This window comes from Nothobranchius furzeri, chromosome 4, assembly GCF_043380555.1.
Source record: "Nothobranchius furzeri strain GRZ-AD chromosome 4, NfurGRZ-RIMD1, whole genome shotgun sequence".
NCBI classification, from domain to species: Eukaryota; Metazoa; Chordata; class Actinopteri; order Cyprinodontiformes; family Nothobranchiidae; genus Nothobranchius; species Nothobranchius furzeri.
The window spans coordinates 73,344,429-73,367,459 of NC_091744.1; the positions used below are offsets into that span (position 1 = coordinate 73,344,429).

Genomic DNA, 23,031 nt, shown 5'->3' on the forward strand with positions numbered 1-23,031 from the left:
TGGTGGAGCTTCAAACTTTTATGTAATACTAAAGAAGCAAGACTTCTTAAATAATGTAAGAGATTTGATCAATCTCTTGGATGTTAAGTTCTTTCAATGATATTTGTTGGACTGGTAGGAGGAAAATTCATGAGACTCTTGACTCTCTTATGTTGAGTTACAAGTAGATACTGAATTAGCTAAGGGGCACTTTTAGCTCATGTGAGGACTAACTGATTGCATGAAGTTTTGCAATATTGCATGAGATCACACATAACATTATATGTCATGATGACTTCATCAAAAAGGCTGAAACGCCATCCTTTCTGAAAATACAATGATCTTAGTTTAAAGCTCTAGCATGGAAAGCACCAATCTGGAATTTCCCCCTTTTCAGGAATTATTTATGATTTTTGTAGTAATCCATAAAAATATAATAAAATGAAGGCATTACATCAATTTAACTTTTTTTGCTGGGCCCACACTCCATCCCGTAAGCCCCGTGCAATTTTACTTAGCATTAGTAAATAGCGTTAGATATCCACCTACGTACAGATGTCATTCAGAGCATGCATGCGTGCATTTGCAAAAGTACCTACACTGAGTACCATTTACAATGTGTTGACAAAACTGCAACGACAGAAAGAACCACAGGGCAGCTACAACTGCCTTTAAAGCCACAAAAAATACTAATTCCACGACTGCCTGCTTCCACTTTAAGACAAACGATCGTGAAGAAAAGCTCAAAGACTAAACTTGCCAAAAGCGCCTCAAAGTGTTTCAAAGTATCTCTGCGTTCAACACGAATGTCCCTCAGGTGTATGGTTGGAGACATTTCTTTTGGACAAGTAAGTCTTTCATTATATACAGTATTTTTGTAAACTGTTCCTTCAATCTGGAAATAAGAAGGAATGAAACCCCGCCTCCACTTGTGTGAATTCCACAATCGTACACAGCTGCAGACCAGGACACTGCAGATCCATGCTAACATGTATCATGCAGCGATAGCGGAGTACTCACACACACACACACACACACACACACACACACACACACACACACACACACACACACACACCCTGGAGACATTTCCTTCTGAGGGTACAGCAGCTAATATACACACACACTAAGACAGGGAAAAGGCAACTGGGATGACTCATTGTCCCAGACCTTCTGTAAGGCTCACCCACCAAACTTTATAACAATTCTGCTAGCAGCTAACAGTTAGCATTTTGGTTTTGTTCACCTCCATGGCTCTCCATTGGATGATTATAACATTGGGTGCTGGATTCATTCATTCATTCATTCATTCATTCATTGGTGGCTCAACAAATAGACAGTGAAATCACAGCCACGTTCTGGCTCAGTTTTTGAGAGCTCCTGCAGATAAATTCCAAGCATTCATGCAGATTAAACTCTTCTTTAGGAAGACTGGACAGGGATCCGAATACCTCCCTCACTGCGTTGTGATGTAAAAAGGCCCCATCCAGCTGTTTGCAGTAGCTTAGCTGAGTTTACCAGAAGAAGCAGCTGAGATAGGATAATGCATGCGTGACGCCAAACCTCTTTGGGGGTATTTTTCATGAGGAAATAACAATAAAACATGATCAAAAGCTCCAAAAAGTGGATTTTGCACGATACAGTCCCTTTAGCTAAATATTTAGATGTTTGTCCTTGAAGTGGAGATCCTGCTACCATTTGGTATTTATGCTGCTGAGAGACAAATACTTGTGTAAAATAATCACTGACATAAACAAAGCAAGAACACATAGAGGAGCCCTCCTGGAGGGCTAAATACAAAGTGTGCACAAAATTATTAATATCAGAGCAAATTCTTATATTTTTTGAAGTATTTTGGGGGTGAGTGAGGCAGGGTGATCCTTGAGCTAAATGATGTAACATGATGCATTGGTTGATGTCAGCACAAGAGCCTCCTAGCAGTATGAACCGACACAAACGCACACACTGACAGCCAGACACATCCCACGTCCTTGACAGCATGTTGTGATGCAGAGTGGCGTCTGCTCGTCAAGCTGACAGACCCGCACTGACAGCATGGTCAGAGCGCTGCAGACGAGGGAGATTACAAAAAACCACTGATTTTCTAACGCTCCAAACTACAACAACAAACAGCCCCATTGGGCAGGAGCAAGGCAGCATTCAAGACCATCATCCCAATTTTTTTAGCCATCTGAAGCAGCATCACTGAAGGGTGAGCAGCGCCTGCTAATGTGAGAGACTACAAGTCATGCAGCGAATTCATATAAAGCATCCTCTTGATACATGAACTTTTAAACAATAACAAGCACATTTAAATTAAAACACCACACTTATAATTCAAAGCTAAAAGGGCAGGAGGTCTATTGAATTTTTAGGATCTTCATTAAAGTCTTGTAAAGTGATAGGCAGTTAATTGCAGGGTTGCTATTACCAAATCATCACAGGCAATAATTGTCTTTTCCATTCTAATGAAAGGTTGGGAGGTGACTATAATTGAAACATGGCAACAAAAGGAGGGATCACGTGAGCAAAGCAGGCACATGGCGTCCTTTGGTATTAATAGGGTGAAGGTTTTGAGGTTTAGCCAATTCTCATTACAGCAGCCGTCACTCTGTCAGTCGGCCTTAACTCCACTAATAACACAGCAAACAGGCTGCGAAAGGCAGAAGAGAGGCGCGTTAAAGGCACCGAGGCTGACGGGCATCTGAAATTACAACTAGGGAAAAGAGGAGAGAAAGCAAAGAAGCGGCGACGACATGAAAGAGGGTGAAGGCAGAGGGATGAAAACGACAGAAGAAGAGAGGAGGGAAGTGTGCAGCTGCAAGATCGTAACAAACAATCGCTTCTGTGTCAGCGGCTCGACACACCAGCAGAGGACATCGCTCGGTAGACGCGGCTATCGCTGACGTCAAGACTAGCCTCGTTTTCTCCTGGACCTGTGCTAGTTTCAGGAACCTGAAAGCATTTCAGAACAGAAGAGTTCAAAAAATCCTTGGAAAAGACATCATCTGTCCACTCAAACAACACCTCTCTGCACAAAGAGAGTAACATTTAGTCAGTGGGTTGAAGCATTGGAGATAAGTCACAAGATCCTCAATGAATAGATGGAAGGTGGACTTGCTGCGGGAGACCCTCAATGTTAATCAGAGAGATTACGTTGTGTCCCAACAGGCAAAAGACACACACACACACACACACACACACACATACCGTGAGACATCTGTGTTTGTCCGGCATGTAGCATGTCTCACACTTGATGAAATGTATCCAACAGTCACAGTTTTTATCTGTGTGTGCTGAAGGGGGAGGGCAGGGCATCACGACAAGCCCCCAGACAAGAAGGTGGTTGCCGTGGAAACCTCGGACGGCTGAGGGAAAGGAAGGAGGGGTAGACGGTGAGAGACACTGGGAGGGAGCATGTGTGTGATGAAGGAAATAAGAGGGCAGCTTCCCAAGGCGAAGCTAAATGAGAGGAAAAGCTAGGCTGTAGGAGGAAGGTGGGAAGACTGGTTTTTGGGATGGATGATGAAAAAGACAAATGGAGACAAAGATTTGGATGGATTGAGGATGAAAAGTACCAAAGCAGAAACAGCAAGTGGCTGAAAATGGGCAAATGAGGAAGACTTACAGGGAACAGTGCGGAGGTAGAGGTTGTCTCTGATGATCTGCTGGTGGTCGTGGTCCACTGAGCCTTTGGAGAAGCGCAGGTTGAGGTAGTGCCTCAAATCTTTGTCAACTACCCCCCCTAGACACAAACACAGGAAAACCAGTTAGTGCACACACTCAGCTGATAACACACTTCCCCTGGGACGCCTGCTGACATAATCTTTAAGGAAACTTTAAAATCTGAAGGCGAGACAAAAAAAAAGATTCCTCACACAAAAAGTAGTGGAGCATCTTGTCACAACTCTTAGTGAAGATTCAAACCAAACATGACTTTAACTTCATTACACTTCCTTAATAACCAGGAGAAGGAGAAAATTAGGTGTTGAGGGTATTTGAGAAATTAGATTTTCTGACCTAATCAGGCTGAAAGCTGGAAATAATTCGCCCCACCAAAGCAAAGTCGCTGGTGCCGCTTCACGCAGACACAAACGCACACATGTCATGGTAATTGTGTAAACCGGTGATCCCCTTTGGGGCTGCATGTGCAGCGTCAGCAGGTTGGGTGACAAAGGCTACAGAGGACAACAGCTCCTAACCCCCTCGCTCTGTGTTTCCATAGATTGTATGCTGCATAAGCTGTTTTACTTGTCGTTAAGCCTCCGAACTGAAACACAATGAAATAAATGAGTGAAGGCAGAGGAGTTAGTGGGGACCAACGTGTCTGTGCAGCAGGAGGATGCCCACAAGTTCCTCCTCCCTGCATCTCAAACGAGAGAAGCCCAGGAGGAAGAGAGGAGGAGAACTTTCTCCACACGCAACATTTGATATGCAACACTATCACATTCGACAGAGAGGGGAGGGTGAACTTGCATGCTATGAATTTACAAATGACAAACATGTCTTTTCAGTCATGCATACTATATTGACCCCCTGCCAAACTGAGTCAACAGCCTTGGGCCTACAAGTTAATGCAGCGCCTACCTGTCAGACAGCGCACAGCGCTGGAGTGGAAAGTCATCCAGCCTCAGTGCACAAACTATGCACAAACACACACACACACACACACACACACACACACACACACACCCACACACACACACGCATGCATGTTGACACATGTGACTGATTCTGAAATAATTAATTCTTTGTTTAGAGCATCTTGTCTGAGCTGACACCATTTTAGCAAGACAGCAAAGCCAAAGGGAATGAAAACACCAACGGAAGACCGCAGGAAATCTTCACTACATTTCAGACTGCTGGGATTTTTCTGATGAATAAACGTCAAATTGCACGCTTTGCATTCAGACACTGGCTTTGTCTTTGGCATCCAGACACCGACACACACACACACACACACACACACACACACACACACACACACACACACACAGTTTTTCATGCAGACCTTTCAAAGAGAGATGTAGACACAGACAGGGAAGATACAGGCAGTGAAATCCAGACACCTCATCAGCAGCTGGCCCAGATGTTGATAGAACAGTCCTCCTCCTCAGGTATAAATCCACTGACAGTCTGTCCTCTCAGGCGTCCTTTAGCCTCACATCCAGCAACCGCACATATTTTTTTTTTTACCTTGGTGAAACCTTTCCGTCTTCCCCCCTGCCTCTGCTTCTCCACTGATGCTGCAGCCGCAACCGGCAGCCAATTTTAATCCCAGAAGATGAGGACGGAGAGGGGGATGGTAGATGCAAAGAGACACGGATAGATGGAGAGGACGACGACCGTCGGGAGGAAAAAAGAGAGGAGAAGAAGATGTGCCAGTGGGATGCCGGGTTTCAGAAAACCTGCCAGCAGATTGGCCAAACATCTTCCACGATCCTGCAGCAGCCCCTATCTGCTGCTGATGCTACTGCACCCTGTGTGTGTGTGTGTGTGTGTGTGTGTGTGTGTGTGTGTGTGTGTGTGCAGACAACAAAAAGATTGACAGCAGAAAACAAATGTTTATGCATGTAACGGCGTTTGCAGATGTGTGTTTTCAATTTTCCGCGCAGATGCTCCCTGACGTTCCTCAAACACATCTCATCCACCAGATGCTCTCCAAGTCTGACCTTGTGTTTACGTCACGGAGCAGAAAGGAAGACCGAGGAATGCAGCGGCGGCAGCATATGTCACACTGTCACACACACTTGTACGCGCACGCCAGGCAGATGAGCTCACAGCTGCAGAAGCCAGAGAAGAAGCCTTGAGCGCTGTCTTCAGTAAGGTTTGGTCAAAACACCAGACCTAAACAAACACCAGCAGAGAAACACATGCTCGTGATCTGAGCTCGGCAATCAAGGCACAGCTGAGTGTGGAGAAGGAAAAGATTTACAGGAGCTTCACTGGTCCAACAGCACGCCACTTCCAGGACGATAAATTTATCAATAACAGAAATAAACCAGACAATGATAACAGTGGCGGTGGTTTGTTTTGTTGATCTACCCCAAAAAATCATAAAGATAAAGGATATCTGAAAAAAAGACACTTTTAAAAGAGCTTGTGCTTCATTATGGGAAAAAGACCCATCAAATTAGACAGCAGTTAAAGGCCTATGGTTCCTCCGAGGTTTAAGTCATGATGGAGTTATATTCTTTTGATTCAATCTAGAAAATGACCTCATGCAGAAACTCATGCCACTCTGCAAAATCACATGCAACCTATTAGCACTTAAGAATATTTGCGTAAATGATCCTAAGCCACTTTGACATCAAGTTTTAGCTACACGTCTGTAGAATTGACTGAATTATAGTCATTTTTTGTAGCACAAACCCCACTCCAACACAAAACATCCATTTAAAGGGCAGTTTCAGCTTTTTTTAGAACCCCCCAGTGTCAGTTTGTAAAATCTCCTTGCTCAAATCTCATTTTAACATCTTAACCCTGGTCCTGGAGAACCATTATCCAGCAAGTTTTGGAGGTTGCCCTGCTTCAACACACCTCATTTTAATCGGCAGGTGACTAAAAGGCTTCTGCAGAGCCTGATGAGTGGGTGAATCAACTGTGTTGAAGCAGGACAACTTCTAACAGCTGAAATGTCTCCACAGCCTTCGCTAGTGTCTATAGGAGTGATTCATCACTGAAATTACCTGTGTGTATCTAGAATGGTGCTGGGACGAGACTGTCGTGCCAGCTTTGTCAGCCCAGATTTTTCTGAAAGCAGAGCAGCTGCCAGTCTGAAGTTGCAAGTGGAATATTCTGGCCACAGGGGGCGATAGAGGCCATGTGGCATTTAATTAACCCTGTTAACGGTCATTTCAGCACAAACTGGCTCAAGAAAATGATTTGAGATATGAAAAAGTTGCAAAATATCACTTTAAGGAGCTGGACACAATGTGTAAAAATGATAAATGAAAATAATAAACAGTAATACCTCTTTTTTAAAATCTATTTAGTATATTTTAGGCAGTATAAGTATTATCTTTACTGTTTTGTTTTGTGAACTTTTACCCGTTATCGAGTTTATCCTGTAATTTGTGAAGCAAGAGAGCTCCTGCTGAGGGTTTAAGCAGCTACCCTGATCAGAGATGCTGAAAGATTATTTACACTAAACAGTGTAAACGTGTTAAAGCCATAATTAGAGAGCTCTTGAGTTTTAAATAATGCCAAAAAATATCAAGATTTTAGTCTAAAATATAAAAAGCAGCACAAAAGCAAGAAATATACAAATTAAATGTAAAATCTCACTGACAAATAAAAAAATCTCAAGAAAATGGGTAAAAAATTGTTGTTTAAGAGCATAAATATTTTTTTTTATCTAAAAACTGGCAGCAGATATTTCATATCAGGCAGTTTGGAGACAACTGTTGTAGATCAGGTGAACAGATACACCTGAACACCACAGCTGGTGGATTTTATCAGCTGCAGACAAATATTGCAAAGTTTATAGGAGCTGCTGAAGAGAGAAATGAAATGTTTACACAGTTTCAGGGTCACGATTTTATCCTAAGGGGACACTAGTGATTTTACATCTAGACCCTGTTTTCTATCATAGCTTAACATCAACATAATTATTTAAAAATCATCATCATCATGTTTAATAAATTAGCTCACGTCAAATAGAAAATCTCTTAAATCGTCTGACAATGTTCTGAAAGAATCCCTACAGGGATAGACGTTTGTCCCACAGAGCTCCTGCTGGAGGAGACACCTCCTTCTGAAACTTAGCAGGAGGTGAATTACTGCAGCAGGACAGGAGTGTCAATGTGAACGACTGCAGAGGGGAAAACTGAAGCGACGTTGGTGCTGCAAGGCTCTAATTAATATTCATGCAGGCTTATCAGTAACCTGTTGAAGCGAACGGTTGATCCTCCTCAAAAGCAGCTCCAAAATGGCACTAAAATAAAAAGCATTGATAAATAACTCAGCAAAGAAGCACTTGGTCACGGATCAACTCAGCAAGGCTGCAGACTGGGACCATCTGATGTGTTTGTTTTTGATTTATTGAGACAAAACTTTATAAATATGCAATCTAGTGAATTTATAATGAGAGTTTTTACCTTATTAAACTCCTGGATGTGTGTTTGAGTAAAAGAGTCATGAATTAGTGATTTTAATTCAAACTAAATGTTCTTTATTTAAATAATTAAGGCCGTGTTCTTTTGTTCAGACAATAAAAAATGAAATGTTTACTCTGACTCATTACTTGGTGTGCATTGGAAACATGTCAGCCTCAAACTGCACAATGACACCTGAGCTATAGACTTGAACAGGTGCATCAGCAGAAGTGCAGTGATTCAAGCTCACCACCAAAGATGAAAGGCTGAAAGTGTGTGTGTGTGTGTGTGTGTGTGTGTGTGTGTGTGTGTGTGTGTGTGTGTGTGTGTGTGTGTGTGTGTGTGTGTGTGTGTGTGTGTGTGTGTGTGTTGGACAAGTATCTCATGAACCACTATGTGGGTTTTCATCAAATGTTCATAAAATTCTTGGTACATCTACAACTGATCTTTCGTCAAATTAAGGCAATCTGGGAAAAAACAAACACTGCTAAAACTGGGTCATCACAGGTATCAAGCTGAGATTTTGGTGTGTCAGTATCTGAGAGTCCTCCCTTATTGGATCTGGTGTTATTGCATGAGATAAAACATGCAGGAAACTGCTGGAAGTAGACTGCTGCGCCAGGTATGTCAGCGCCAACAGATTGGATCGGCACTCCGAAGTTGCAAGTGTAATATTCTGGCCACAGGGGGGCTGGATGGCCTTTCATTAACCCTGTAAATAGTCATTTTAGCACATACTGGCTATAGAAAATGATTTAAAATATGAAAAAATCGCATAGTGTCTCTTTAAACTTTTGACTTATTTCTTTCAGGTTCCATCATTTTTTTACAATCTCATTTGCAAGTCTCTTGTTTTGCTAATAAATATCCGTGTGCCTTAATTTATCCGCTTTGCAATGACATCATGATATTTGTAACAGCAGCACTGATAATGGTGGAGCTTTTATTTATATTTTCCCAGGAAGCAGTTAACTGAAGTGTAAATTCTGACCCCAGTGCCTTCGGTGGTAGAGATCAGACTGCAACACCCATCATTTATTTTGATAAGCCGTTGTCGTTAAAGCCGCATCATCGCATCCAGCCTGACCTCGAGTTCAGCAGCACAAAAACTTCACGCTCGGATAAAAACCAAAAACAGGATTTCCTTAATCAGAACACCAACACAGGGCTCTGACCTCCAACATACCAACACTTTATTATTAATAACATTGTATTTCATGCTAATCCTGTTGGTTTTATTGAATATGAAACAGAAATATATTATATTTTATTCTAAAACAAAAATTATTTAGCTCTGATTTGTTTTTAGATGTATCTTTAGTAATAACCAGAGCAACAATATAAGAACTGTGTAAATCAACAGTCACACCTGGAAATTAAGAGAATTATATCTTTACTTCATAACTAAACTGTTTACATTGAGGAGGTGGGACTTAAAATGTGAACTGCAGCCAGCCACTAGGGGGTGTGATTTTTCCTCATAGCTTCAACTGTTGCTCTCCTGCATTTTTTTTGTTTGAACACACTCTATAGATGTTTTGTGTCAAGTTTACTTATTGTTTCTCATACTTTTATTTTAGATGTTTTAAATAAGTACAACTAGAAAATGTTTAGTTTTCAGCACAGAAAACCAACAATAATTCTTTTCTGAGATTCTACAAACCAGTAAGTTTTTTCTACCAGAAAATATGAGTCTAAATATACGCAAGCTGATAAAACAGCAATCAAACTCGTTATATGCATCGTTTGAGTGAAATCTTTTCTGCTCGATTGTAAATGTTTCAAAAATGGGTTTAGATTCATAAAAATGTCAGATTTTGGCTTTTTGTGTGTTCCTCTACTGAGCAGGTGTGTGTGAATACTAAACTGAGGGTTGAGAGGGGAGAATCTAGATGCAGAAACCAACAGGAGCCATTTTGTTTGATTTAGGAAGGCATAATTGGGTCTGACACATCCACTCTACCAGTAGGCTGAGACGGGAGGAAAGCACTCTTGTGGCACGTTGATTCACTGAGTTTGTCTACTGACAAAATTTTTCTTCTGAAGTCCGGAGAGCAAACAACCCTGCAGAAATAATTCATGAATTCATGCCTTCACATGCCTATTGAACAAGCACAATACATGTTTTTACTGAGATGCATTTAAAACCTGAAATAATCCCATCAACCTGCTCCAGTGTCAGACAGGAACACAAACAAGCAGAGTACCGTGTGGGTGAGTTAAAGGTTGAGGTCTGAACTGGTAGTCGGGGGCGTTATGAGAAGAGAGAAGGTGAAATGGTGATTTTCCAGAGGGGTTGTCATGGAGAACAAAAACCTGAGAAAGTTATTGATCAATAATTCCATCTATTTTAACAATAGGTCACACAGGTTGCAGAAGAAAGCAAAAGCGAACTTCTGATTATATCTGCATTTCTGCAACACATAGTCATTTACCATTTACATAGTCGGATATAGATAAAAAAATAAAAGGATTAAAAGATAACGAGTGTTTTCAGCCAGAGATCAAAGAGTTTGATCATGTCTGCTTTATTTCTGATAGAAATGCTTTTATTATGATTTTTTTTATTTGTATTACTTGCTGCCAAAGAACCAAAATGAATATCTGCAACAAAATTATATCATCCATAGGAGATTTATTAAATAAGTTCATTTTGTCGTTACTATAAACTAAAATTACTTATTTTCTTTTAATAAAACTAGCTGATAAATGGCACGACGAATCGTCTATTCCTAGCAGCTTATTTTAACAATAGCTGATGTAAAAGGTAAACATTATCTAATCTGAGACACTGGAAGATTATTTACACTAAATAGTGTAAACGTGTTAAAGCCTTAATTAGAGAGCTCTTGAGTTTTAATTAATGCCAAAAAATCAAGATTTTAGTCTAAAATATACTTTGCAGCACAAAAGCAAGAAATATATTGGGCTGCATGGTGGTGCAGTTGTTAGTACTGTTGCCTCGCAGCACGAAGGTCGCAGGTTCGAATCTCGGCTGCGGCCTTTCTACGTGGAGTTGCGTGTTCTCCCCATGCATGCGTGGGTTTCCTCCGAGTACTCCGGTTTCCCCCACAGATCACAACATGCCCTATAAGTTATAAATTGTAAGTCGCTTTGGATAAAAGTGTCTGCCAAATAAATAAACATACACATAAATATACATATTAAATGTAAAATCTCACTGACAAATCAAAGAAATCTCAAGAAAATGAGTAAAAAAGTTTTTTTAATCTAAAAACTGGCAGATAAAGTAAACATAAGGTAAACATTATATATATATGAGCATACATATTATTTATTGTCTGTATTATGATGATTACAATATTATTTATGATTATTTAAGTAACTCACCAATCCACATGTTATCTTCCTGCTTTTAGCCCAACAACATAAAACCACTTTTCATCTACATAAATGAAGGGATAGACAAAACTTCCACATTTGGTGTATTGTTCATTTAGCTGTGGAGAAAGTATCTGTTTCCAATAGTCCTTATTGTTACAGCAGGCAGCAGGAGCCATTATTAATACTAAATGACAGAGTCTTTCTCCTAAAGGTCTTAATATTGATCCCCTTGTACCCTGAAACCAGTCTTAATGATGATGTTCCCCCATCTCTCTCTCTACTGTGCCATAATCAAGACCAGACACACATTTACAACCTCTGAGTCATGCCTGCACTACAAATGAGGCTGCAAAACTAAAGAAGAAAGGTTAAAGGAACTGCCCACCTGAATATTCCTTGTGCCTAGTGCTCCTCCTCCCACGGCAGGTAAATGAATTCCTCGTTTCACTCCGGATCACACGTCTACAGTGATTAGATAAACACCGACGGACACGAGAGGCTGTGTGCAAGTGTTGGGTGTTTGTGGCGGCTTGTGTAAATGGGGCTATATGGGGTTGTTTGTCACTCCTGATTGCGCTCTTCAGCTCGAGCGCTGCTCCACAGACTCCATCAGAAACGGCGTGCATCTAAATGAAAAGAAAACACTCTGATGGAGGAGGGAGGGGAGGCTTTGATGGTGGACTCATCAAATGTTTTGTAGAAGCAACAAATGCAGGATACGAAGGACATTTAAGGACAACAACGAGATATTAGGTATTCATTAGTTAGGGTAGAGAATCTGAGGGGTAAAACCAGCATGGGTTTCTGATCAATACGAGAAAAAAAATTGAATGATTAGGGCTGAAAAAGGCCACCTTCTGAGCATCGTAATGATTCTCCTCTCCTCATCTCTTGGCTGCTGTGGGATGATTGTCTAATAAAACCTGTTTGTAATGATCTTTCACTATCAGTCTGAGTCCAAATCCTTAAGTGTGGAGAAATATTACACTAAAAGCACCTGTAAATGTACTGACCCTAAACAGCGGCTGCATGTGCAGGCTGACCAGCACTTTCTTCTTGTCGTTCCCAATCCTGGTTTTACAAACCACCTGGGAACTGGAATGGATATTAAACTTTCACTGCAGGTAAAGATCATGAAGATGATGGCTATCTGGATGGGTTCATAGTTGTAGCGTGTTTTCTGAGTGAGAACAAAGCAGAGAAGATATAGCCGAATCCTGTTTCGTCCTCTTTTTTTTTTTCTTGTCAGAAAGCAATGGGAAGCAAAACTCCACAATGAAGGGATATGCTGTACTTGCAAAAGAATAAATAAATAAAACAACTCAGAGATGTATTTTTTGTTTGTTTCTTTAATAATGGAAGTTTTACTTGTTAGCTTGATGTATTCTAATTATTACATTTGGTACTATTGCCAGTTTTATGAAAAAGCATAAAAAATTGTCCGTATCGGGTCCCCAAAAGGGATACAACTATAGATTAGGGATAAACTGATATATCAGTCTGCTGATTTTCATATATATACAGGTGCTGGCCAGTAAATTAGAATATCATCAAAAGGTTGAAAATATTTCAGTAATTCCATTCAAAACGTGAAACTTGTACATTATATTCATGCAATGCACACAGACCAATGTATTTCCAATGTTCATTACATTTAAATTTGATATTCATAAGTGACAACTAATGAAAACTCCAAATTTGGTATCTCAAAAAATTAGAATATTCTGAAAAGGCTGAATATAGAAGACACCTGCTGCCACTCTAATCAGCTGATTTACTCAAACACCTGCAAAGGCCTTTAAAAGGTCCCTCAGTCTTGTTTTGAAGGCACCACAATCATGGGGAAGACTTCTGACTTAACAGCTGTCCAAAAGACAATCATTGACACCTTGCACAAGGAGGGCAAGACACAAAAGGTGATTGCTAAAGAAGCTGGCTGTTCGCAGAGCTCTGTGTCCAAGCACATTAACAGACAGGCGAAGGGACGGAAAAAATGTGGTAGAAAAAAGTGTACAAGCTCTAGGGATAACCGCACCCTGCAGAGAATTGTGACGACAAACCCATTCAAAAATGTGGGGGAGATCCACAAAGAGTGGACTGCAGCTGGAGTCAGCGCTTCAAGAACCACCACGAGGAGACTCATGAAAGACATGGGATTCAGGTGTCGCATTCCGTGTGTCAAGCCACTCTTGAACATGAAACAGCGCAAGAAGCGTCTCGCCTGGGCCAAGGACAAAAAGGACTGGACTGATGCTGAGTGGTCCAAAGTTATGTTTTCTGATGAAAGCAAGTTCTGCATTTCCTTTGGAAATCAAGGACCCAGAGTCTGGAGGAAGAGCGGAGAAGCACAGAATCCACGTTGCATGAGGTCCAGTGTAAAGTTTCCACCGTCAGTGATGGTGTGGGGTGCCATGTCATCTGCCGGTGTTGGCCCACTCTGTTTCCTGAGGTCCAGGGTCAATGCAGCCGTCTACCAGGAAGTTTTAGAGCACTTCATGCTTCCTGCTGCTGACCAACTTTATGGGGATGCAGACTTCACCTTTCAACAGGACTTGGCACCTGCACACAGTGCCAAAACCACCAGCACCTGGTTCAAGGACCATGGTATCCCTGTCCTTGATTGGCCAGCAAACTCGCCTGACCTTAACCCCATAGAAAATCTATGGGGTATTGTGAAGCGGAGGATGCAATACGCTAGACCCAACAATGCAGAGGAGCTGAAGACGACTATCAGAGCAACCTGGGCTCTCATAACACCTGAGCAGTGCCACAGACTGATCGAGTCCATGCCACGCCGCATTACTGCAGTTATTGAGGCAAAAGGAGCCCCGACTAAGTATTGAGTGCTATACATGCACATTCTTTTCATGTTCATTCTTTTCAGTTGGCCAACATTAGAGAAACAAACATTTTTTCATTGGCCTTTAGAATATTCTAATTTTCTGAGATACCAGATTTGATGTTTTCATTGGTTGTCACCTATAAATATCAAAATTAAACGTAATAAACATCGGAAATACATTGGTCTGTGTGCATTGCATGAATATAATGTACAAGTTTCACGTTTTGAATGGAATTACTGAAATATTTTCAACCTTTTGATGATATTCTAATTTACTGGCCAGCACCTGTATATATATATATATATATATATATATATATATATATATATATATATATATATATATATATATATATATATATATATATATATATATATATATCAGTGTCAGCTTATATACCTTCTAGTAAAGTTGATTTAAAGTCCGGCACATCTGCAGACATCCAGGAAGTCTCTGAAATCAGGGATTTGTTGCTATGATTCTGCTGCTAAGTGAAGAGCTCTAAAAGGTTTGATTTAGATTTTGCAGGTGAGTTTTCAGCACCATATTTATCTAGTTTTATAGATTTTTTTTATCATGGTGTTGAGTTGGAAAAGGGTAGAATGTCTTCTGCACATTAGGGACGAGGTCCAAGCAGAGGAGTTTAAGTATCTCGGGGTCTTCCTGAGAGAGGTCAAAGATGGTGCGGAAGACTGACAGGGGGATTGGTGGTGCGTCTGCAGTGATGCCAGTGTTTTTCGCGGTCTGTCGTGGTGAAGAAAGAGCATAGTCAGAAGGCGAAGCTCTCGATTTAGCGGTCGATCTACGTTCCTACCCTCACCTATGGTCACGAGCTTTGGGTAGTGACCGAATGAACAAGATCATGGATACGAGCGGCCAAATGAGTTTCCTCTGCAGGGTGGCTGGGCTCACCTTTAGAGATAGGGTGAGAAGCTCGGTCATTTGGGATCTGCTGCTCCTCCACATTGAAAGGAGCCTCCTGGATGCATCCTGGTGAGGTTTTCCAGGCACGTCCAACCGGTAGGAGACCTACAGGAAGACCAGAACACACTGGAGAGACTATGTTTCTCAGCTGTTCTGGGATCTGTCCCAAGTGGCTGGGAAGAGGAAAGTCTGGACTTCTCTGCTTAGGCTGCTGCTCCCTGCGACCTGACCCCGGCTAAAGATGGATAGATGTTTCACATACATTTTAACATTTTATTTATTAAACTTCAGTTATACATGTTTTTATTTATATTTATTTACATTCTAAATCAGCTTAATAAATGCTCTAAAATATAATTGTCAACTGGCTTTTTGTTTTTATTTGCACATTTTGGTCAGTTTATTGAATTGTTTATTGGTTAAATGTTTGATTTTAACACAGAGAAGTACAAAGAATTAAGATTCTAGAATTGGCTAAAATCAGAGTTATGAATCTAAAATGTTGTGCAGTCACTGTTGTTATTGGCAACAGTTAAGCGTACAGATAAGGTGGAAAACATCCAGATATCGGTGATGAATGTCAGCTCAAAAACCAGCAGTGGATGTCAGACATCGGTTGACTGTGATCTCTATATATCAGCATTGGCAACAGAAAAAGCCACATGGGTCCATCTCAGTTAGTGATGCAAGACGCCCACAAGAATGATGATTTTATGATGAAAACAAACAAAAAGGTGTCTGTATGTTTACCTACAGTACAAGCATTTGGAAGTAACTACTGATGCCATCACAGAGGAAACAGAGAACATGGACATCCTGGTCATTATAATCATGAATTCATGGCTCCTTCTCTTGCAACTTAGTTGTGTCAGCTCAAGCACCACAGCAGGTAAACAATATCCCAGACAGGCAGCACTCAGACGAGGCCGCCTGCACATAATTACTGCAGCAGTCTGCTCGTGACATGATCAGCTGTTGCCATGGTTACGCATCATCTACATGGACAATGATGACTAAATACTGGACTATCTAATCATTAATGTTCCCTCTGAAATAAAGGACCACAGAATGAATGTCAGGGAATGGGGAAAAAAAACCTGCTTCTGTTACAACTCCACCAGACCAGACGGCTCCTGACCTCTGCTGGCAGGAAGCATCAACTGCAGCAACGGAGCCATCCTGAATGCAAATGAAGCGCTCCAACACATGAGCTGAGATTTCCTCCAGGACGGCAGGAAGCTGCCTGCTGCTGCTGCACTGAACATGATTAACTCAGCAGTGGAATTTAGATTCAAATTTAAAACGGAGGAGAGATTAAATCACAGCTTTACAAGAACAAATTATCATACAAGCCAAAGGCCGACGTGCAAGAAAGCCAACTCAAAGGAACAGCTGAGGCAAGATTGGGTGGAAAAGAGCTGCAATATTCAATATAATATTCATGCATTTCCTGTGTATAATGATGGTTCCTGTGGAAGATATTTAGCTCAGGAATGATAAAGAGGATCTTTATGAGGTCTGAATAATCCCACAACATTGTTGTTGAGCGCCACCCACCAGTTTCAGGTATAGCTCTTGACACCAGCTTTTATAATCCATCTAATTCCAGATGAATCTATCAGGTTAGAGCTGCTGACTAATCTATCGTGAATACTAATAATTTATGCTGCAAAGACGATTTGATGAAGCAGGAGGAATTGTTGTTGCTGTTTAAAGAAAGTTGTTCATTAAAATTATTTTAAGTACTTTTTTGGCTTACTATAAATAGCTTTCAGAACAACCTCAGTTAAAAGAAATAAAGTTCCCATCCACCAGGACTGAAGAGCTAACGGCTAGTCAGAGTGCAGCCAAGACTGAAGTTGCTTGTTGTATTAAATTAGCTCTAATCTTCACAATATCACAGAATTTTACACAAATGTTATTTCATAAACCTTTTACACTTTTATTTTTCCACATGAGTTATTTAAGTAGAATTTAATTGTTGTTAACAAATGTAAATATCTCTTTTAAAAGCTAATTGTAGCAATCCCTTAATCCAAAAGGTCAAGTAGGGCAAGAATATCCTAACAATATTGTTGAAATATTGGTATCATTATGGTTAACCTGTGTAAAATGTACCAGATTGGAGCCATTTTAACCTCCAGAGATTATAGATTTTATTTGGTGTGTATTTTTAATATTCCCTATCTGGAATGCGGTCTTATGCTGCTGAGAGACCGCTGCTCGTCAAACACGTTTCATTGCAATGTTGACCCTGTGCTAACTTGCATATGACAAATAAACTAAACTAAACTAAATTGGGAAATATACATCGATTTTGAGCAATAACTAGTGAAATTTTTTATTAAATGCTATTTAGAGCTATATGCTATAGAGTGACTGAATATAATAAGACATACAATTTTAAAAAAATGCTTTAACAGTGTTTGTCACCTTTAAGAAATTCCATCAGTATATTTGACCCCTGGGTGCACAGGAAGTGCTACGTTTTACTGCTGCAGGTGATATTTATGCTTTAACAACAAAAAACTGTAATGCGCAGTAGACAGAGATGTAACAACACATTCTCACTCCCAACGTGTCAAAAACAAAGGCTTGGTCAGCCACCCTCTGCGTCAGACCCCTGACGCCAAAAGTGCCCTTTTTCGTCACTTATGTGCGAAAAGGGGTTTTTCCCTTTTCTGACTGCAGATCCCAATGCAGCGTAAAACTGTCGTGATGAGATGTCCGCAGCCAGGGCACCAAACAAGCTCATTGTACCTCACCCTAACCTTATCCTCTTGTTATTTAACCTTCCCCTCACCCCCATCCTAACCTTAACCATCTTTAGAGCCCTGCACTGAAGCCCTAGGCCCTCGGGTCGGCCCGGCCCAACGACCCTCGGGCCGGGCTTTGGGCCAACGACTGTGTAATTACCTCGGACACGGGCCGGGCGCCTTTATTTTTAACGAATTCTTTAAAAAAAATTGAAACACTTAAACCAGGGGTCGGCAACCTGTTCCCATCAAAGAGCCATTATTACCCATTTCCCACAGTAAAGAAAACACTGGGAGCCAAAGCAGCCGCAGCGTTGTGGGCGGGGCCTACCCTCAGACAGCAGAGAGCTGCTCACAACAGGTGACAGCAGCCAGTACCGGTCGCTCGTGTACGTCAAAGTTATCTTTCATAAGAAGATAAACAATGAAACGATTTATATAAAGTGGATCCAGAAGTTGTAGCCCGTCTCTGCCGACAATATTTTGATATTTTTCACCCTGTTGGTGGTTTTACTGAGCAGGTGCCACTTTTGTCATACGTTTCTTTTTAAAACATGTTCAGACTGTTCAGAATACAAATCCAGGCTCTGTCACGTTTGATTGTTGTAATTAAACTTTGTAGATGGGGAAGGTCAGAAAAGGATCCGATCATTTTGTTTTTCCCTCATTTACAGTGACGGAGATAACGGCGCAGCGCGCCTGGCTCTGGTGTTAATCAAGTTAAATTATATCTCTTTGCAACAATTTTCACAAGAAAACAGAACAGTCAAAAGCAGGGCTTGCGTTGACCGGATAGTTCCCATATTTTACCGTTTATTTTGACAGAGAAAGAATAGAAAGAATTACCCCGACACATGCAGACGAACTGACATTTTATTCGTTACGCACATCGCAGATGTAGCTAAATCGCTCAAGAAAAGATTCTCATCTGAACATCTGAGCTGGACACTGCTCAGCGCAGCTCTCTGTCAGCGTGTACTACATATGGTACACAGCGAGCTGAAGATGTGGAGAGGGGCTTGGAACGTCGCAGAACCAGAGAGCATGAGGGAAGGTTCCTCCGACTGAATTCAGTCGGAGGAAACTTCCCGCTGATCTGAATCTGATGCGGCTCTCTGTGCTTGTAAAATAATGAATGGATATTTAAATAAAATGCTTTATATTTTACTGCATTAATTTTACATCTGTATGCCAATTCTAAATGTAAAGATTGTCTGTGTAAACCTGAACAGTTCCAACCCGGTCTTACTGTGAGACCGGGTTGACGCGTCACGCTTGTGCGTAATCATATGCGCTTCCTGAGCTGAAGAGGATGTGAGATTCTAGGCTTCTCCTCAGACGGCTCCTGGATGTGTTGCCACATTGGAGACAGGAACAAGCACTATTCAGCCAAAGTTTCATAATCAGGGAACATTTTTTAAGTAACAAGTCTCTCTGAGAGACAGTGTTTGGAAAACTCTCGCTTCACTGGGAGGAATCTTCCTGCATGCGCTCTGGTTCTGCGACGCGCTCCAAGCCCCTCCACATCTTCAGCTCGCTGTGCACCGTATGTACGCGCTGACAGTGAGCTGAGCTGAGCAGTGTCTGGCTCAGATGTTCAGATGGGAATATTTTCTTGAGTGATTTAGCTACATCTGCGATGTGCGTAGAATAAAATGTCAGTTCGTCTGCATGCGTCGGGGTAATTCTTTCTATTCTTTCTCCGTCAAAATAAACCGTCAAATACGGGAACTGTCCGGTCAACACAAGCCCTGCTTTTGACTGTTCTGTTTTTTTGTGAAAATTGTTGGAAAGAGATAAAATTTAACTTGATTACCACCAGAGCCTGCGCCATTATCTCCGTGACGGTAAATGAGGGAAAAACAAATTGATCGGATTCTGCACGTCTTTTAACACATTGGTCAGGATTGATGCACTTTATTTTCATTTAGTTGGTTAAAAAAAGTCGGGTTCGGGCCAGAGAATCCTGAAAACCTTTTCGGACCGGGTCAGGCTGGGGCTCCACCCCCTCGGGCCGGGCCGGACACGGGCTCAGATTTTAGGCCCGTGCAGGGCTCTAACCATCTTGCTAGCTAACACGTTAGTGATGTGTCGATCGCTCTAAAAGCCGGCTCTATGAAGTGAACGGCGGGAGCCGCCTCGTCTTTGGTCGGGTTTGGACCGAGGCAACGCGAGGTGGAGGTTTCAACTACCAAGGTGGAGGTTAAAAGTAGAGGGTATTTGTAACCTCCCCCTCGCCAGATGGTATGTTTTAGCGTTCCCCTTGGGTGGCAAATACGAAAATTCACAGTCAGAATGCATGGGAAACAAACGCTTGACCACAGTGAGAGTAACATTTTAGGTAGCAAGAGGGTTAAGGTTAGGAAGAGGGTGAGGGGAAGGTTATAAATAGTAAAACGTTAAGGTTTAGGTGAGGTTAAATGAGCTGGTTCGGTGCCGCATCAGCGGACATCCCATCCCGTCAGTTTTACGGCTATTGTGACTGGCTACTGCGTCCATTTTACATCAACAGGATTTTTGTTTAAATTCAGAAAGCATCGTACTAAAAGACATCACACTGAAAGGAAACACAAACAGCAATGCCTCACATCAGAATCATGTGTGGCTATCACCACCGGTAAACTCTACAGCTGTGGAGATGAGGGTGAAGAGATAAAACAGGATGACAGAGAGGCAATTTGTCTGCAGAGGAATGTAACAAAAAGGCATTTACTCAAATACTGACTGTTACATCTTAAATTAAATTAAATGAACATTTATTTAACAATTAAACACTTGCACTTAAAGGGAGACTATAGTAGTTAGTTTTGGCTTGCTTTTAGCACCCCCTAGTGTCTGTTGAGTAGAACCGAAAGCAAAACTTATCTCTTTGTTGTGCGTTCATCTTTTTAACACCTTAATTTAACAGCTGAAATGTCTCCCCAGCCTTTCTTAGTGTCTACAGGAGTGATTCATCACTACATTAAACAAATCAGCTGTGTTGATGATCTGAATTATGCAGGAAATGTGCTGGAAGCAGGCTGCAGTGCCAGGTATGTCAGCTCAATTTTTTTCTAAGTCCAACAGGTCGGACAGGCACTCTGAAGTTGCAAGTGGAATATTCTAGCCACAGGGGGTGACAGGGCTGGGAGCCTTTCATTAACCCTGTAAAGGGTCATTTTAACACATACTAGCCAAAGAAAATGATTTAAAAATATGAAAAAGTTGCATAGTGCCTCTTTAAATTTGAATTCTTTTTTTCAATAAAAATAAATAACGAAACAGAGATTAAAAAGCTGAAAACAAAATAAATAAATAAATCCATCCTAGCCAAAAAGTTGCTTATTTTACATCATAAAATACAATAAAATGAAAAAGTAACCAAAGATTAGACTGAAGCGTTTCAAAACTTAAAAACATCCAGCTGCACTCAGCTCTGCTGGCAAACAGCAGCTGGGAGCAAAAAAGTTAAAAGATGCTAATTGAGGGTTTTAATCCTGCCCTTCAAAAGGGGCAGTGACACATTAGTTTATCAACAATGAAAATTCAAACAACAGATGGGTGAAAATACACAAACATGAAAAGAATGTTCTCTAAAAGGCTGGATTGACATTTTATTTCAGATTAAAGAGAAAAATCAGATCTTTTTTTTTCAAGAAATATCCTGAATTTTTTTTATTCAAAGACAATGTGCAAAAAACTGATTTTCACCAATACATTTTCTGATTTATTGCTGTAAAAGTAATTAAAAATACAGTGAATAAACGTGACTACCCCACGTTCACAATGATGGCTTAAGAAAAACAATTTATTTTCTAAAAGAATGTCAAATATTTTTAGCTCGCTTCATTTCGTGTTATTCCAGATGATTCAGCGCTGAAAAGTTGCACTCTAAAGCTATTTTCTATTGTTCCCATTATGAAGATATGCCTGCATTCTCTCTGCACTCACACACACACACACACACACACACACACACACACACACACACACACACACACACACACACACACACACACACACACACACACACACACACAGTATTTTCTTATCCTTTATCAGCATAATCCACACAAACACACTCAGCACTCACACATATCATGAATAATTATCAAATATGGTGTTTTCTCTTAGCCAGACATGAAATGAAGCTACTTTTTTCCCTAATCTGACCACACACACATCATTCAGCTGCAGCGATCCATCATTAAACGCTCTGCACTGGAAAATCTGTGCTGTTTTTCTTCTTTTTAAAGACTCTTTCCATGACTGATGTCTCATTTATAAGTTAGAATCTCCTGATCATCTCAAGCATTCATGCTGCTGCCACTAAAATAATTGAATGTGCTAAAAAGAAAAAGTGAAACTCTGATTGTGTTATAACTGGAGGACTTTTCTGTTTACACTAAAAAAATTTGACAAAGCCTCTCTTCTGTCACATCTTTCCTCACTTCCATCTCCATTTCATGCAGCAGATCGTCCCATGCTGTGTGTCGATGGTGTGGAGAATTTCATTGACCTAATTCGTTTAACTGGACCAGTTGGATTTCTGGTCATTGGCTGGCTGAGCTGGAGTTTGATCCTCTGAGTCGAGCTTCAGCAGCTTCTAGGCCTCGATAAAATCATCCTCCGCCTCTGACAGAACTCATCTTTGGGTGAGTTATTAATACCAACAGAGCAGACAGGATGGTATGCACTGATTCTTCAAGCTCCTCATCAACAAAGCAACAAGAAATGAGAAAAATGTTGTCTTTTCTCCGCCGCTCCATCTGTCCCTCCATAGTGTCTCCCCACAAAGAAGACAGGCAGGACTCAGACAGCTGAGTTAGAAAAACTTGAAGGAGTTTCTTTATACAATTTTACAGCCAGAGAAAGTTAATTGTGAAGGAGTTTCATTTTGCAACACGTCCGAGGATTTAATTTCTGTTGCATAAGCTAATTTAAATTGGCAAGAGCGCTGAAAATGGCGCTTGGTAACTATTCGCTCAACAACGCCTCCAAACAGTGATAATCCAGTCTAAGCTTCGCAAATATAACTATCAGGATGCCAAGCCTTGGATTGCATTTAGTACTTAAAGGTACACGTGGTACTTGGTGTCTCAGGAGTTT

At 41.0% G+C, this 23,031-nt stretch overlaps 1 protein-coding gene across 8 annotated transcripts in view; it reads right to left on the reverse strand.

The window, feature by feature from the left end:
• Positions 1 to 23,031, reverse strand: part of magi2b (membrane associated guanylate kinase, WW and PDZ domain containing 2b) — a 94,970-nt gene that overhangs the window by 62,144 nt on the left and 9,795 nt on the right. For 7 of the 8 annotated variants that reach the window (XM_015964737.3, XM_015964738.3, XM_015964735.3 and 4 more), the window contains exon 2: positions 3,608 to 3,724. In XM_015964737.3, coding sequence (XP_015820223.3) covers positions 3,608 to 3,724 — 117 coding nt within the window. Of the gene's footprint in view, positions 1 to 3,607; positions 3,725 to 5,175; positions 5,426 to 23,031 lie in introns of those variants that run through there. The other variant, XM_015964741.3, reaches the window with a different exon arrangement.